General features: G+C 40.9%; 2 protein-coding genes across 2 annotated transcripts; both read right to left on the bottom strand.

The window, feature by feature from the left end:
- Window positions 1-1,135: 1,135 nt before the first annotated feature.
- Window positions 1,136-7,917, bottom strand: LOC140940448 (uncharacterized). Its single transcript, XM_073389425.1, has 2 exons — window positions 7,649-7,917; window positions 1,136-2,930 (listed from the first exon to the last, which is right to left on the bottom strand). The coding sequence occupies exon 2, from the start codon at window positions 2,926-2,928 to the stop codon at window positions 1,387-1,389; it is 1,542 nt and encodes a 513-aa protein (XP_073245526.1). The 5' UTR covers window positions 2,929-2,930; window positions 7,649-7,917; the 3' UTR covers window positions 1,136-1,386.
- Window positions 7,918-11,306: 3,389 nt separating this feature from the next.
- On the bottom strand, window positions 11,307-13,160 carry LOC140940811 (uncharacterized). The gene has a single exon (XM_073389772.1). The coding sequence runs from the start codon at window positions 13,158-13,160 to the stop codon at window positions 11,307-11,309; it is 1,854 nt and encodes a 617-aa protein (XP_073245873.1).
- Between the last annotated feature and the right edge of the window lie 215 nt (window positions 13,161-13,375).

Raw genomic sequence — 13,375 nt, 5'->3', positions numbered from 1 at the left:
TTCTGAATTGATTTAGTACGCGTGTTAGCGACGACCTAAAATACCTCTCCGGTAGCAGGCTATACGCGTAGCTACGCGTGCATAAATAGACGAAAATTCAAGGGCCTAGATTCCAGAGAAATTGCATGATTGCCAGATATCTCTGGCCAGATATCGCAAAAGTGATTTACAAGGCACGTCATTTCAATCATCGCCGAAAATAAATCGCATGCTCATCACAAGACTCATTTGCATGCAGTGAAAGTTTACAATACCCGACCATCGCAACTTTGCTAATTAAGATTCTTATTTTTTTTCGACCACTCAGACTCAGTAGTGTTCACTTGCTCTAAAGTAATCAACGCTTTTAAGCGATAGAATTCGTGGACCGACACGTTTCGGAAAAGCTCTAAATTTAATCTTTCCTAAGCTTTCTTCGCAAAACATGCGTGGCTTCGATCACGCAACGATTCTTAGTTCTAGTGTCCACGGTCTCCGCAAGGAACGCCTGGCACAATGACCTGCCTTTTGTGCCCTAAATTACGACCAAAAATTCCGGGTGGGGGGGGGGGGGGGGGGGGGGGGGGAACTTCCAGAAAAATTTGGAGGGGGGTGTGCGGCACGCTTCCTGAAACCCTTACCCTATTTCAGACCAAAATCTGTGATTTTCCCCACCCTATTTCAGACCTGAAGCCCTGGAGCCCAGCGCGTGACCGGAGTGCGTAACAAGCTGTTACGGCATGTACACGGTAGTTGGCGTAAACATTAAAAGGGAAATGATCTTATCACCAAATGATGAAGAAGTAGCTAATTCTTCTAAAAAAACATACCCAATTCAAGACTGGACAAACCATACCCTATTTACGACCAAAGTGGTCGAAATTGATACCCTATTTCAGACCAAAATCGGTAAAAAAAAACATACCCTATGGCGCGGCACATACCTATATTGCCTATATAAGGGAATACACCCCCCCCCCCCCCCCCCCCCACACCCGAAGGGAAAACGCGTTGCAGATTATGAGTCTCGCTGCTTACGCAAGCAAGACTAATAAAGAGCAATATACATAAATGTAAACTAGAATGATCGTATTATATCGGCTTCAAGTTGTAGCGTTTTAATGGACTTGAGAAACACAGCTACACATTTTGCACTTTTTACAACAGTTTGAGTTGAACATGAGGTTTTTTTGCCACCAACAAACAATTGGTGCTACCATGACAACAGTTAAGAAGGAACCCGAACAAAGTGCATTTTTAGACACGCAATATTTGAGGGAGGGAGGGGGGGGGGGGTGTCAAAGTTTTTCATTTCCCACTTTGCTTGACTGTTACAGAAAATTGCTCTTAAATTTTTTGCGTGTTTTTAATGCTGTAGTGAATTTACTCAGAGGTAACAAATGTAAATTAACCCTTAACTGCCTTAAAAATAGTTTCTTTGACTAAATCAGCATATTTCTGGGCCGTAGCTTCACTTGTTATGTTGCTGTAATATACAACTGTCCAGAACAGTTGATCATTAAATGTGGCAATATTATTAGCAAATATGCTTCCTCGTTCGTGTTCAGCAGTGCAGCCGAAGCTGGCTCGTAGGATGACATCATCATTTGGAGATCCATCCAGAAATTTACAGTAACCTAGATTAGTGTAGACCATCAGGTGCCTGAAACGGTTACCATGCTCATTGTCCCTTTTAGCTGACCTACAAAAATACTGACTGAGCACTGGAGCCATGCAGTAAAACATTAGGGCCATTTCCATGTGCTCATTCTTCTTCAGCCTACCATGGATATCTTCAGAGACACTCTTTGCCCTTTCCCAGAATTTTTCATGCTCAAGTGAAGTGTCAAAAGTGTTTTTACACAGAATGCTGGTTACAAATGGCCCTGCATACTCGTTTGGCACTGTGGACTTGAAGAATCGCCTAGCATTCACTGTTATTCCACATTCTATTTCACACTCGTTCTTCTCTAGCAGAGATGTCATTGCAACACAACCTGCTGTCTGAACTGCGCCTTGCACTGTTGTTTGATGCTCTTTGCACTTCTTTAACAGGCCTGTTGTTTCCTCTTTTGAGAACTCTAGAGGAATAATCTTGGTTCTTGGTTGAATTTGAGGATTTCTTTGCACCTCAACTCCATGTTTTCTAGTGAAGACATTTCCTTTTCCACTAATCCCTACCACTGCAACCATCATAAAGGCAGGAAAGCCTGGTATTAAGCTCAAAATGTCCATAGCTGCTGCCAGTAGGTGATGGTACCATCTGCCCTTAACAGCTTCATGTATGTACACAGAAAATGGTGGTAGCAATGCCATTGAAGATACTTTGGGTTCTTCCTTGTTACTTAACTTGTTTACATAGTTAATGAACTCTGCAAACATTCTAGCAAACGATGGCCCATCTATTATTATATGATGGAAACCAAATATACAAATGCACTCATTAGGGTATGATGTCATATCCTTGACATCACCTCCAGTGGCTGGTTTGTACCTAGCATTTGGCAAGAATGTCAACCTCCAAAGGGGACCATTCTCTGAATCAAATTTCTCCAACAAACTTTCCTCCATAACATTTTGCCAGTCCTTAGTATCCAGCTGCCTCATGTCGACATCAACTTTGTCCATTTTCTGAAAACAGTAAACTCCATCTTGATTCTTTCTAAGGTGCATGCGTAGCATGGGGTGTCTCTTTGTGAGCAGTCTCATTGCATTTTTCACGTCAGTTGCTTTTATTGGTTTTTTGGATCTCAACACCAGAGCATTGGCAATAATATCTTCATTTCTGTCATGAGCTATTCTCCAAATCTCCTCTGTTGAATCAATAGGACGTCCATTATCATGTGAATAGTGTTTCGGGAAGCTATCTTTCTTACCACAAAACTTAATCCAGAGTGTGGTAAACAATATTCCAGCAACTGCAACTACTATTGCCAAGGCAATCATCATGTCTGGGGGAAAAAAGAGTTCAGTAATTAATGACATAGAAAAAAAAAATAACATAGTTCGAAAGAGGCAATTAGTTGTTTTTTTCTTTCTCTTTTTGGTTCTTTTTCTTTGTTGTATCATTTGTATACTAGATATTACCCTTTAGTGACTGTTATTTTCCATGTATTGTATTTTGTTATTAAAAAAGATTGTCGTGTATCCCTGAGTTTTGTTGATTATAAGGTTTGTTTTTGCATTGAATGATGCATATGCACATGGTCATTCGGCACTGTGCACCTATAAAGAATCATCTGGGATTACTGACAGGAAAAACTTGCAGCTATTTGTGAAATGTATGGGGAAAATGTGCAATGGATTTCAAGTTTTCAAGCAACACATAATATTATGCATATGGTCCAATTTTTATATCTTAGTGTGGCATTATGGAGGCAACCTGTTGAACTGACAAACTTAATGCTGCTATGCTGACCTGACAATTCACTCAATACAACAACAGCAGCAACTTTATTTCAGTATCCCCACGCGAGCACATGGTATTACCTACATTATTTATGTCATAAATCTTAAATCAAAATAAAGGCTTTAATTAAAGAACAAGTTTTTGTCTATATTCCATACATGAATGTATATCTATGTATTATTTATAAGCAGCTGTAAGTTTGTAGATATAGGATCGATGTTGTTAAATATGAAGAGGGTTTTTTCATTGTTGTCAAAATTATTAAAAAGGGGGTATCTATTACTAATTTTACTGTAAAAGTTAGATCGAAGACCATCGTAAAGATTATAATTGAAGAGAAAGTGTAATTCATGTTCAACTTCATTTAAGTGGCAGAATGGGCAAATTCAAAGACTTTCTGGAGTTTTCGGTCATGTATGTCTGCCCGTTTCAATTTCAATAACAAAAGTCATCAAAAAAAATCTATTAAAATAAATAAACAAATAAATTAATTAAGATAGATAAAAAAGAAAGAGAGAGAAAAGAAAAAACTCTTCAATGGCATTTAGCATCTTCCAAATATTTGACACAGTTTCTAATTACTATCTTGTGTTAAACTGCATGCCTTTTAGAGGCAAACCCAAGCTGTAACTGTGTAGATTTTTCAAACCCTTACTTCAGTTTTATTTAAGAGGGCCCAGATGGGTAACAGCTTAATAATAAGAGGGTTAGTATTATGAACCATAATATTCTTACTTTTAAGTGATATAAAGCCCAAAATGTTAATGTCACTGGCATGAAATATATAACCAAATTAAATTAACTAGAACTACAGAAGTGATACTGATGATATTTTCATTAACATAGTGCCAAAATGGGCATTTTCTCAAACTTATCTCAGCTCCAACTTTTGAGAATGTGGGAGCCCAGGACAAGAATACAGTGGAGGAATATGGCTTCTTTCACAACCATGATTGGTGTCATACAATATTGTTATATTTTTCAGATATTTAAATGTTAGTGCAATTTTTCAACTTGCAGGTAATTTTATTAGAATTTCCTTATTGGGAAATTTCAAGTTAATTACAGAGCCCTGCCTGCAGTAATGTGCCCTTGAAAGGTTTTTTCTCTCAGACGTCAATCAACTGTTTCCATGGTATTTTGATGCACTATACCAGAGAAGGTTCTCTGCCTCTCTCATCATTCCACTTGGACAGCGAAGACTTACAATAATATTATTCTGAATGACAATTTTTCTGAGGTGTTTCCAAATTCATTGACATAAAGGATAACATTGTTAAAACAACCTTAACAGTCTGTGCAGGCTAATCGAGGTAACTGAAAAAACTTTCTGTAGAAAACGTTTTTAAGTAATATTCCATCATAAGAGAACAAGGGAGCTGTGGGCAAACTGCCAAGGAGTAATTCAAAGAAATGAAATAAATAAGGTGTAACCAAGAAGAGAAAAATTTTTCCTCTGAATAATTATGGAGGCTTTCTTCGAAAAGTGAACATTGAGTGAAAATGCAGGGTCCGAAATTAACTTTTTAATAGGGGCGCCCGCAGTACTGTGCCTCAAATGCAGTGCATTTTCAAGGGAGACGTTTACCTACAAGTTTTTTTTTTATATTTTCTATCCGCCAAAAATTTTAAAATAGCAAACCAAAGTGTCTCCTTATTATCACCATTCGTTAGATTAAATGTAAAATAATCTGGATTCCAAAATCCAAGAAAGTTTTGCTTGAAGAATCCGAAATCCAGGGCTTTGGAACCTGGAACGGAATCCAGATCAAGAAGAATGGAATCTCGCTAACGATTGGATTCTGGAATCCAAGTTCCACTGACGAAAAATTTAATATCCAGCACCCGGAATCCGGAATCCACTGTGTGGAATCCAGAATCTTGGAATCTAGTACTGGAATCCCGGATCCACAGCGTGGAATCCAGAATTGGTGTGGGTGGATTGGGTGCTTATCACCGTTTTTGTTGTTGTTGTTGTTGTTGTTGTTGTTTCCACCTTGAGATATTTGACCACGATCCTCGTTCCGGTTTGGAGACTGAATTCTTGCGCATTTAACCGGAATAATTTGCCCGTGGGCAGGGAAGCTGTTGGCGGTAAGTTTTAAGAAATGAAATAAATAAGGTGTAACCAAGAAGAGAAAAATTCTTCCTCTGAATAATTATGGAGGCTTTCTTCGAAAAGTGAACATTGAGTGAAAATGCAGGGTCCGAAATTAACTTTTTAATAGGGGCGCCAACTGGCGATCAAGTATAAATTTCTGGTCGCCAGAGGGCAAATTGTGGTCGCCAAAAATTCCCCCTCCCTTTTTTTCAAATAAAAGTTCAACACGAATAAAAAATACATGGTATGGGCGTTTTTATGCTCAAAAATTGCACTACTTCCGCTCTCGATACCAGAAAGCAACCGTTCGTGTACAAGTGAAGTCTTATTTTTCCACAAATTACTTTTTGGAGATATAAAGCTATTTAACCTAGAACATAGGAACAGAAAGCTGTCTGCCCATGACTGCACTGATCATATCAAAACTCTATTTCTTCCGATAACTACCACGAAACACGAAACATAAACATGAGTCAAACTTGAGTCAAGCCGCCTTGTTGCTTGTACTAGGCCACAACTGTGCCACATTACTCGTACCAGTCCACAAAGTACATAACGTACTTACCGTATTTCAGCTGAAAACAACATGGCGGCTTGGAAACGTTCAACTCGTATTGATCGTAGCTGTCCTGGAGGTATTATTACAAGAAGATTTGTTTCACTTTCAATTAAAAAATATCAGCAGGACAAAAAGGAAGACACTTGTTGGCAAATAGCTTCGAGGTTTCAATTCTTAATCAGTTTCTCCGAACTTTAAAGTCCACAATAACAACCAGCTTTACAAGTTGCCAGCTGGCGACCAGCTATGAAATTCTGGTCGCCAGGACTAAATTTTTAGTCGCATTGGCGACCAGGAGGGCGCAATTTCGGACCCTGAAATGAAGTTTGTAAGCTGCAGAACTAGCTTAGTGTAGAATCCAGATTAGAATATTCTTGCACGTCTTTGCAGAATTTATGAGAGAAGAAAGTGTAAATACCACGATCAACCACTGACTAAAACCCTTCGAGTGGGTGTGTGATTGGTAACCGCTGTAATGTTGGTTCTACACGTACACGAATATTACAGACTTTTTCATTAAGGGAGAACAATGAAGACAATTTTCCAGTCTTTGCTGGTTGATTTACAAGTAAAAGGCATTGTTTTGCAATACTGGCATCAGGTAGACTATCAGGTGTAACCAAAACTTTATAATATTTTCATTAATATTTAAGATTTTACTGAAAGTTTGCCAGCTTCATTACAAGATAAAATGTTTGTAGCTCTTCTATTCAGGCAAGCAAAATGTTTGTAAAATTCGGTGTGAATTTTTTGATGGCATCATTTTCTTATTTCTTAAGTTCAGTATTGCCGTAGGCACCGGCCCTTACCTCACAGCTGTATGGTAATAAAGAAGGAAATAAGACATCAAAAAGTTTTTGGATACAGAAACTCATGGAAGCTTATTAAATTCAAGATAACAGTTTAAAAGCCTGACCCTTTCCTAAATTTCAGGACAAAAAACAAAATCCCAACATTCATACCTTGTTTAGGACAACAACCTCAATTTCATTACCCTGTTTAGGACAAAGGACAAAATGAATGCCGTCATGTTTTAAAGTCATTAATTGACAATTGCAATCAAGAAAATTCACGTTATAGTCATTGCTTTTGTATACTTGGAGCACAAATACATTTAATTCAACAAATCAACTCAATTGGCAGGCAATATGCTGTTTACCATTAGGACAGACTTGTGCAAAATTATATATCCTGTTTACAACAGAGAGAACAAAAACCATACCCTATCTATCGGCACATCTCGTATAGCCAATATCAGAGTGTACCTCCCCCCCCGCCCCCACCCCAGGCATGTACTCACCGTCCATTTCTAAGTTGTCAACTCTCTCATGAATGATAAAACAAAACAAGCTTTCTTTATCCTCTTACAGTGATTAACAGTACACGGAATCGAAATTAACAAGTTACAGGACGTTCATCATGAAACCATCCACAATTTTTGGTTCGATTGCAATAACATCACCCAGCAGGGAGGGGTAATGGAACTGGGGGGGGGGGGTCTTGCTGCTTGGAAATGCTTCAGTTTTATGACTTAAATTCTCATGAATTCTGGCAAAATGCTTTACCAGATCTCTTCCCTAAAAGGTAGCAATCTGCTTACCAGTGTCTCGACTCTGTCTCTGACTTCCCCGGGAAACGATGATTCACTAGACGATTATTACATCTGCTGAGCTGAAGATGGGCTGCTGCATGTGTACTGCCCTTTGCAGATCAGACATTTAGATTTAGATATACACTGTACGACGATGCAGCGGCACGTTGACTTAGGATCAAATTCTTCGCTTTTTCTATGGCCTTTCAACACTTTTTTTTCTGTTATTATGCTGTTGTATCGGGTTGGAGTTGCGGGAAACCCACTCTACACCAAAAACACTCGGTGTACTTCGGCACGCAACAGATAGGCTTGGGAACCAGGCCAAGAATCCTAACCAAATTAAGGGACTTGTCAGAAATTAGCAGGGGGGGAGGGGGGGGTGGGAATTTTAAATTTGGGTTGGGAAATGAGGTGACCCATCGCTGCAATGGGAGTGAAATTTGCTAACCCTCCCCTTGACCTTGGCCTAAAATATCATGACCCTCCCCCTTTTGTATAAATGATAAAATGTAGTTGTTGCAATACATTAGGGTGAGTCAGTATTATGCAAGCTCAAAATATATTTCTAATCTGTTCTTTGTAATGCCATATACATACATTTTAGATGACAGCATTTATAACAGTCCGGCTCTGATTCTGACAGCTGATCACTCGACTCTCCTATTTCTCCAAGGTTTTTTTTACAAAATACAGAACTTTTTTTTCTTTTGTGGGTGAACCTCTACATAATCACGGACACATATTTGCATGACCCTCCCCCTATTAACGGCCCATTTTTCATAACCCCTCCCTTTTCTGCAGTCTCAAAAAGTTGTGACCCTCCCTCTGTTTCCACCCCCCCCCCCTCCCCCCCTACTAATTTCTGACAAGTCCCTAATCGCCGGAAGGCGATTTTAACTGGGTTTGCGAAGGCGATTTTATCTCCTTTGTTCCGGACTGATGACAAGACAGAATCTCGATCAAACTTCAACTTATAGGTAAGTCTCGTTTAATCATGTAATTTTTCCGAGAGAGGAGGTCTGTACACAGGCCACCAGGCACAGTCAGTCCGGGCACCACATTGTCGTCGACCATTGCTTGACACAGCATCCCATGTGAGAGTTATTAACTTAAAGGAGCTGTCACGAAATTCAGCCAAATTAGGAAATTACAAAGTGCCCGTCAAATTAAGAGAAACGTGAAAAACCCTCTTAAAACTCTAAAGGAAGGTTAAAATAACATAACAGAGACAACAGATGCCACGGATGGGCAAAACTGAAGAAGATTGAAACAGATTGAGAGATTGAAATGAAGGTTTTTGAAAACTGTTCAGCCTAACAGTTTTTCAAAGTTGATCCCAGCTGCTTGCAACTTTAAAAATAATGCTCAGGAGACATTTGTTTGTCTCGGATCTCTGATTTTGTCATTTACATGTAATTTCTTTGCTTACTTTAAGTTCCATAGCAATTGAGGGCGAGTAATTGGCAAAACAAAATGAACTGGACTGCCGTGACGCCCCTTTAAACTCATTTGAACATTGTACCCTTTTCAAAGACTTTTGTAACAAGAAAAATAGTACCACTTTTAATTCGGGGCTGTATAGTAACTTTTCAAATTCCAACATTATGAATAAAAGTAAGCAAGTTAGCCATTCTTAGCAGGAACCAATAAGCGTTATTTTCCCCACAGTATGACAGTATGACGTTACTAATTAGACCTAATCGGAAATTATTGTCATTCTACGGGTCATAAAACGCTGTCAACATGCAGCAGAAGCAGTACATTTCTCAATATTCTGGTTCTTAAAACTAACAAAGCAAATTAAATTTTAAACGGTACTTGCTTGCATTTGCCTTATAGATATTGATCTGAAATAGAGTCTACAGTCAAGATTAAGAGAATGAAACGACAGAATTCCCACCACGAATTGGTAGGGATCCCCCCCCACCCCCGGAGAAAAAATCGACGGTATTTTTTAATAAACTTGGCCAGCCTATGGCAAGCCCAGTTAGATAGCGAGACAACATTTTGAATCGTTCAAAAAGTAGCATTTTTGCTCTAGAAATGTTTCGTGCAAAACAACCCGCGTGGGGAGTAGCCCCCGCAGTACTGTGCCTCAAATGCAGCGCATTTTCAAGGGAGACGTTTACCTACAAGTTTTTTTTTTATATTTTCTATCCGCCAAAAATTTTAAAATAGCAAACCAAAGTGTCTCCTTATTATCACCATTCGTTAGATTAAATGTAAAATAATCTGGATTCCAAAATCCAAGAAAGTTTTGCTTGAAGAATCCGAAATCCAGGGCTTTGGAACCTGGAACGGAATCCAGATCAAGAAGAATGGAATCTCGCTAACGATTGGATTCTGGAATCCAAGTTCCACTGACGAAAAATTTAATATCCAGCACCCGGAATCCGGAATCCACTGCGTGGAATCCAGAATCTTGGAATCTAGTACTGGAATCCCGGATCCACAGCGTGGAATCCAGAATTGGTGTGGGTGGATTGGGTGCTTATCACCGTTTTTGTTGTTGTTGTTGTTGTTGTTGTTTCCACCTTGAGATATTTGACCACGATCCTCGTTCCGGTTTGGAGACTGAATTCTTGCGCATTTAACCGGAATAATTTGCCCGTGGGCAGGGAAGCTGTTGGCGGTAAGTTTTAAGAAAAAGTCAAATCCCCACCTCATTCACTTCCTCCCCTTATACAGTGATAGGTGCATCAGAGGTCACAATTTGATCAATGAAAAGACCGCGGAATGCCTGAGGTTTACTCATTTATTATTTATTTATTTGTTTAGTTTTTTATTTATTCATTCATTTATCTTAACACAAACCACGCCTTACCTTTTAAATGTGGCTTTGAATTCCATGCATGTTGACACTCCTTACACATTTGTTGTCACAATTTTCAGTTGCTTAATTCTGGTCAAATATGAGGCTCTTCTTTAGAATATACAGGTGAAAAATGTTTTTCCTTTTAAAATATATATTGAGAAGTTTAAAGCTAATAATATAAGTTGTCGCGTACCCAGTGCAGCGGACACGGGATGTTGTGCACTGGAGATCGGGAAGTGTCAACCACAGTATAGAATTTAACAGCACAAGTTGACTCAACAGCATTTAATACGATCACCAACTCGTCTCAATTATTGTACACATGCGGTGAAAACTAAAAGGGGAAATTACAATGTACAAGATCAAAAAAGGGGCTAAGACTAATTACAAAAGAAGCAAAATTGAAAGGAAAACGAAAACTAAATACAATAAGCTGAAACTTACGTCTGATCCTGTCTTAAGGGCTAGAGAAACTCCGACGTTACGTAACTCCGAAAAAGATAAAACTGCTCTGAAAACTCCGATGTTGCTCCGTAGATCTCCTAACTCCAACTCCACAAAAACTAAAGGGGCGTTCTCTGATAAGGGTACAATTCACGTGTACAGTTGTAAAACCGGTTAGAAAACAGGAATGGTGAGCTACGTAATTGATTCAAACTGTGAACAATAGCACATGGAAAAAGGGGCGTAAAAACTCGATAAATGAAACAGAACAGAAACGTATCTTATTTAAACCAAAACAAAACTAAGCTTAATTGCGTAATCAGGTTCTCTTTGATTAAATGTTCATTGTTCATCACACTCCTCGCCCAAGGATTCTTATCCTTGCTACTCATATTCTCTTGGCGTTTACTGCTGGTCTGGATCAGCTGCGTCGGTCAGGAGTAGAACTAGCTCCTTAATTGGTCTAAGGTAGGTTTTCCTTTCTCCGTCTCTGACAACGTTTACTTTGACTTTCCTCACTCTGCCGTCGTCGCTCCTAAGGGCTTCCGACACTCGTCCCAGTGGCCAATCGTTACGGTGTTGTGATTCGTATCGCACAAGAACGATATCTCCCACGCACAGGTCTCGCCGCGTCTCCGTCCACTTTCGTCGCGGCTGTAGGCTCTGCAAGTACTCTCTCCTCCACCTGGTCCAAAATTGTTCCGCAAGGAACTGGACTCGTCTCCATCGACGGCGCGCGTAGATATCTGTCCGCATGAACTGGCCTGGAGGGGGCGAGGCTGGGCGTGTCTTCATAGTGAGTAACATCGCAGGGGACAGAGGCTGCGGGTCATCGGTGTCGGACGGCAGTGCTGCTATCGGCCTGGCGTTTACAATGGCTACCACTTCGGCCATCAGTGTCACCAGCAATTCGTGTGTAAGCTGACTCTGGCCTAACTCAGTGAACATAGCATCCAATACACGGCGAATCGTATTAATCTGCCTCTCCCACACACCGCCAAAATGTGATGCATGGGGAGGGTTAAACTCCCACTTGCAACCGCACTCCGTTACGAACTTCTCCACTTTCTTCTCATCTAACTCGGATGCTGCTGTGTCAAGCTCCGTCTTAGCTCCAACAAAATTGGTGCCCCGATCGCATCTGAGGAGTTTAGCATGGCCTCGTAGTGCGAAGAACCTCCTCAATGCACAGATAAAGGCACTGGAGTCCATAGCTTCTAAGACTTCGATGTGAATGGCTCTGCTGCTTAGGCACGTGAACACTAGGCCCCAACGCTTGGCGTTTACTCCTCCTCCTCTAGTCTTACGTGTTTGCACCGCCCAGGGGCCAAAGACATCAAATCCAACATTGGTAAAGGGAGGACAGACTTCGGTTCTATCTAGCGGGAGGTCGGCCATACGCTGTTCTAGGTGTGGTCCTCTCAGCTTCTTACACACGACGCAAGCTCCGATGACCTTCGTGACTACGTCATGGCCTCCAATAAGCCAGAAACCTGCTTTTCTAATTGCACCTCCTGTAATCTGTCTCCCTTGGTGGTGTACTTCATGATGATAGTGTTTAGCTATTAGCTGTGAGACATAGTGACACTTCGGTAGTACAATTGGGTGTTTCTCATTATACTCCATTTGAGCTCTCCTTAATCTGCCTCCGACGCGGAGGATCCCGTGGCTGTCTAGGAACGGATCGAGACGGTACAGCTGTGAGCCTTTGAGAGCCTTCTTGGCGCTACTTTGGATTTCTCTCGGTAGCTCAGGTTCTTTTCTGGTATCGCGTAACAACCCACTGAATGCTTCTCTCTGCGTACTGCTGATTATGACGCGCAGGGCCTGATCCCATTCCTCGACTGTCGGGGGTCTGAGTTTGCCTTGTGTACTACGCGCTTTACTCTTGAGGTTAACTCTTTCTGCTTTAACGTCTCTCCGGTGTTTGAACTCTCTGACAACGACAATTAGATTAGCGACTGCTCGCTGCAGAGACTTAAGTGAAGAAAATTTCTTGAACCTCTCTGCTCCAAGGTCTGGTTCTTCCTCTTCGTGCGTATTCACACTGGCGCTGAACACTGCTTTTCGGACTTCAGGGTCGCTTTCGACGAGCGTGAACGTTTCCTTGGTTGGGAGGGTTCTCTCCGGTTTGCGTAGGAATTCCGGGCCTACTAGCCAGCTCGTCTCCATTAACTTACTTGAGGGAACTCCGCGCGTTGCTAGGTCTGCTGGGTTCAAATCAGTCTCCACATATCTCCACTGTTCCGGGGCAGACATGTTCCTAATCAGCTCGACTCGGTTGGCTACGTACACATAGAACCGTCGACTCTCGTTGGTGATGTAGCCAAGTACTACCTTTGAATCGGTGTAGTATGTCACGTCAGAAATCTTCAGATCGATTTCTTTTATCACTCTCTGGGCTGCTTGAACAGCTAGGACTGCTCCGCACAGTTCTAGACGCGGTATACTCGTCGGATTTAACGGGGCGACTC

The sequence above is a fragment of the Porites lutea genome, chromosome 6 (assembly GCF_958299795.1).
Source record: "Porites lutea chromosome 6, jaPorLute2.1, whole genome shotgun sequence".
NCBI classification, from domain to species: domain Eukaryota; kingdom Metazoa; phylum Cnidaria; class Anthozoa; order Scleractinia; family Poritidae; genus Porites; species Porites lutea.
The sequence above is the reverse complement of the archived record's forward strand: the minus strand, read 5'-3'. Positions and strand labels throughout refer to the sequence as shown.